At 41.3% G+C, this 4,916-nt stretch overlaps 1 protein-coding gene across 1 annotated transcript; it reads right to left on the bottom strand.

Moving 5' to 3' along the window:
• Positions 1-4,268: 4,268 nt before the first annotated feature.
• LOC308304620 (histone H2A.J-like) lies at positions 4,269-4,664 on the bottom strand (the record flags this gene model as incomplete). Its single annotated transcript, XM_080749245.1, has 1 exon — positions 4,269-4,664. The coding sequence occupies one exon, from the start codon at positions 4,662-4,664 to the stop codon at positions 4,269-4,271; it is 396 nt and encodes a 131-aa protein (XP_080605371.1).
• Between the last annotated feature and the right edge of the window lie 252 nt (positions 4,665-4,916).

Consider the following 4,916-nt stretch of genomic DNA (forward strand, 5'->3'; position numbering starts at 1 on the left):
CATGCATAAATAATTATCCATTCATCCATCCATCCATCTTCAACCGCTTATCCAGCATCGGGTAGCAGGGGTAACAGTTCCAACTGAGATTTCCAAAGTTCCAAATAATAATAATAATAATTAAAATAAACAATTCTAATGATTATAATAAACATACATACATACAGTACATACTGTATTAATGTATCCGCCTTATTTCGCCTTCGCCTTTTTTTTTCGGACCCGGACCTGTTTCAAAAAAATATTTCTGGACCTTCAAGATTTGTATTTGAGGACCCCTGCTGTAGTGAGTGGTTCTCAACCTCCAACCAGAAATGTGCTTATACCCTCAATACACTTAAACTTTATGTTGGTTTGCTTACTTTTGAGTGAGAAAACAGTGTTTCACATTAAGCTAATCATCTGGGGACCCCAAAAAATAATTTTGGGACCCACAGGTTGAGAACCACTACTGTAGTGAATTTACAAAAGAACAAACACAAAGTCAAATGTGGAGATAAGAGGTTTCTGCCCTACAACAAAGAAATAATGAACGTAAAGTTGACGCATTGTTAAGAGTAAGAGTATGTTGGTGAGTTGGTGAATAAAGAATGAATACAGATTGTTCAATTAAATGCCAATAACTCAAATAACAGACCAGGGAACACATCTTTCTAGTTGGTAACAGAGTTCTACTTGATGTCACATGATTGTGCACTGTAGCTCGCTGCTCTAACACGCTGTGAATATTTCAGTCTAAAGAGTAGGACCTCATCTCCAAACAATCTGATTATTTTCTTTTTAATTCAAAACCATTATTCGTTCATGCAGCACATTGATAATGACAGGGAAAAAATACACAGCTGTGACTCTTTTCCTTCACAAAAGTTTCATTGCATAATATACAGTAAAGGCTATATCCTACCTTTATGGCATGGCTCATATGGGGTGAGCCATCCATAAGTGTGTGTGTGTGTGTGTGTGTGTGTGTGTGTGTGTGTGTGTGTGTGTGTGTGTGTGTGTGTGTGTGTGTGTGTGTGTGTGTGTGTGTGTGTGTGTGTGTGTGTGTGTGTGTGTGATCATTGCGTTCATTGCTGTCCATTCCCTATGGTGCTGGGTGCTGAAATGCAAGGGTTTGGCTAACTCATCTATTGCAGGTTTATGTCGGGGGAGTGCGTTCAATTCAAATGTTTTGAGCAAACAAATGAGTATAAGTTGATGGTTTAAGTTGATAATAAGACAGGATAAAATAGCTGTGAGCTCCTAAAACATTTTTGGGACTGTGAACTTAATTCATATTTCTCATATATTGTAAACTATGAACTAGCTCAGTTTAATTTGTGTTTGCTCTTGTAACGTTTAACCTTGCACAATACTGCCCGCGGGACTGAGAGGTTTTCTGTCTCATTTAAATTTGTGTTTTGTTTTATTTGTTTTTATTCGAACAATCTCATTCGATATTTTCAGCGATTCCTCTAAGATAGAATTGTCTCCCTTTTGGTCCGTATAGTCTTTTCCACCTAGTGTAGACTGGCCTGAGGATGAGATTGACCCAGATTTATTGCAATGTGTTTCCATCTAGCCTGATACTCCATGGGGAGCACCAATAGAGCGTGTATCTCATTTGGGCAGTGTAATAGTTCTCTCTGAGATTTGGCTGTACTAGACCCCTTTTCCTTGTCATTTTGGAGTGTCTTAAATGTTACGCTTGGCTTTGCTCCGGCTCAGATAAACCAGGATATCGGGTAATCCCACGCTATAAACACAGAGTTTGGGATTCTGACTGTCAGTGATAAGAAATGGTAAAACAGCCACTGCAGCACGTTTCATTCCATGGCCCAAATTCTGTTAAGTCCAGTACCAATGTTGACCTTTTTTCTTCATTGTCACGAACCCTGGGAATATTCTACTCAATATTTCCCCTCGGACAGGACAAGTTTTCTATTATTTCTATATTAATTGCATCGTAGTTTGTTGTAAGTTCCTTAGTGATTGGCACTCCCAGTAGTCCAATGATTTAGCACCACACTTCGATTTATATTCCGGCATGATTGCCTTAATTGGTATGCAGTTAAGGTAGTATATTTTTGTAATATTTTCACAAGTTGGGGAAGAATTTGGTAATACTATCATCTTCAAAGTCTTATGTTAAGTTGCTCTTTTGATATGGTGATTGTGTTCAGCTCCTTGTTTTGTCGAATAGATTGAGCTAAAGACTATGAATGTTGCAAGAGTGATGGTAATACAACAGCTCTGGCACATGCCTCTAAAACAGCTTAGAACTGCCTGTCAGATGGCCGGTTATCTTTGTTCAAGCGGTTGGGTTTTTATATAAAGATCCTATGCATCTAATACATTGGCTATTGAAACCTATCCTCTAGATTAATGCAGAAAAGGCCAGCTAACCTTTTTCTATGTTAAGACCAGAGCTGCATTTAGGCTTAATGTTTTTTTTTTTCTTTCATTAGACTTGTCTATGACCTGTTTAAGAGCCATTCACAATGAGAACTACTATAACTATAACCATGAAAATATAGATTTAAAAAATGTGCGCTCCTGCAAACCAGATCCATTAGTTCCAAACACCTGCATGGTCCTGGTACAGATTTGCTGTAAATCTATCCCTGTCAGATCATTAGAAAATCGTGTTATAAACTCGGGAGGCTCTCTCCATTGCGACATGTCGCCACTCCGAAATTGACTTCTTTTTGTCGGAGTGGCAACACTCCCATAGGGGTTAGGTTTAGGGTTAGGGTTAGAGATAGGGTTAGTGTCGGAATGGAGACATGTCGGAAAGGAGACATGTCGGAGTGGAGAGATGCACCCCATAAACTCAAATGGCTAGACTCCCACAGATTAAAAATTCTAACAGTCCGTGTTGACTTGAACTGTTGAATCGTCATTTTCAGGCTGTATTTTAATATAACAACTACAACAACAACAATATAATCATATTAGATTACTAACTAAAAATACATTTATATGGAAATAATATCTGCGTGATGGTATTTCAATATGCTGTATACAAACTACTCAACTAAGCTAAAGATGCAACCTAGAAAAAATAATTTTACAAGGGAATGAGGAAGACTAAGATGCAACCCAGAAAAATTAAAATTTTACAAGAGAATGAGGAAGAATGGAGATCCATCACTGTACTGTAGGAACATGGAATGTGAGGACCTGTGTGCTGGTGAGAAGCCAGCATTGCAGTTTTACCAGAGCCCAGTTAGTCAGCATGACCTGCTTCCACCTCTCACAACGAGGACGTAGGGTTGGATTTTGAGAGGCAAACATTTTTTTTGTTGGGCGCCTGGGTGCGTTACCACCCACAGCACAGCCCATTTTTATATGTATGTGTGTAGATGTATGTTTATAGATTTTCTGCCACTCCCCACTGTTGGTGTAGTATTTCTCTTTTTTTAGATATAAAATGGTAAACTTGCAAATGTTTGTTTGCTTGTTTATTTTAAAAAAAATCCTGGAAAGTTAATTCAAATTAATATAAGGTTTGGAAATCTTTCTGCAGGCAACCTGTCATGTTGGATTCTTAGCACCTCATGTCTTACATTTGCTTGAACATTTGAGATGTTGCATGTCAAATCTTTGTAAGCCATGGGGGGAAAAAAAGTGTAAAAAGAAAAATATTATGGAATCACTTTCTGCCCTCCCCCAAGACGCAGGTCTTGTCCTGGGGTTGATTCCTTCTGGATGTTTGCAGCCAGACAGGGTGCATCTATCTTCCAGGTGTTTGCTCTGCTTGCTGTCCGCCGGAATCCCTTCCATGACCCGCATCTTGGCCGTGATATTCTCAATGTTATCACTTGGTTTAAGCTCCAGGGCGATGGTCTTTCCAGTGCAGGCTTTCCTCCCCTCAGATGCATCACTAGGTGGAGGGTGTATTCCTTCATTCCGTGTTGTCAGACAGACAGGGTGCGGCCATCTTCCAGGTTGTTTGCCAGCCAAGATCAGCCCCTACTGTTGATCAGAGGGAATCACTCCCTTGTCCTGGATTTTGGTCATTATTATGCCCTCAATGTTATCATCTGGCTCAGCCTCCATCCACAGTTGGTCTTTGCCAGAGTCAGGGCCTTGACAAAGATCTAGATTCCCTGACTGAGGGTAGGATTGCCTCAGCATGCGTCTGAGGCATCACTCGTTTGCCAGTGAAGATCAGCCTCAGCCTCTGCTGCCGACTCCGCGGAAACCCCTTCCCTGTCCTGGATTCTGGTTGGATTTCTCATCATTATCGGCATCGCTGAGCAGCTTTGTAGGCTTCGGCAAGCTGTCTAGTTCTTGCTCTTTATCAGATAGGAGTTGATGTTGGGCATCACACCGCCCTGGGAGATGGTGACTCTGCCCAGGAGTTTGTTTAGCTCCTCGTCGTTGTGGACAGCCAGCTGTAGGTGACGGGGGCTGATGCGGGTCCTCTTGTTGTTGCGGGCAGCGTTTCCAGCCAACTCCAGGATCTCAGCGGTCAGGTACTCCAGAACCGCTGCCAGGTAGACCGAGGCGCCGGCACCGACACGTTTAGCATAGCTGCCTTTACGCAGCAGCCGGTGGACACGACCCACAGGGAACTGCAGCCCGGCCCGGGCTGAACGAGACATAGGCTTTGCCCTTAATCTCTTACCTCTTCCGCTACCTCTTCCACTTCCTCTTCCACTCATGACTGTCTCCACCATGATTAGGTTATATCTTCTGTACTAGGCTACACGTGTTACAAACAAAAAGCAACTGCAACAAATTAACACTCTCACTGTCTTTTATGATGGCAGTGATGTCACAGTTAGTTACAATATGAAATTGTGATTACATGCGTTGAGAGGCATTGTCATTGTTTCCAAATATAGAAATATTGAATTCAGAACTGCACACTGTTTAGCTTACTTGTATCCTTCCTGTTCATAACATTGTACTGATAAATATACCGTATG

The sequence above is a fragment of the Nannobrachium achirus genome (genome assembly GCF_963921795.1).
Source record: "Nannobrachium achirus genome assembly, chromosome: 19".
Taxonomy (NCBI): domain Eukaryota; kingdom Metazoa; phylum Chordata; class Actinopteri; order Myctophiformes; family Myctophidae; genus Nannobrachium; species Nannobrachium achirus.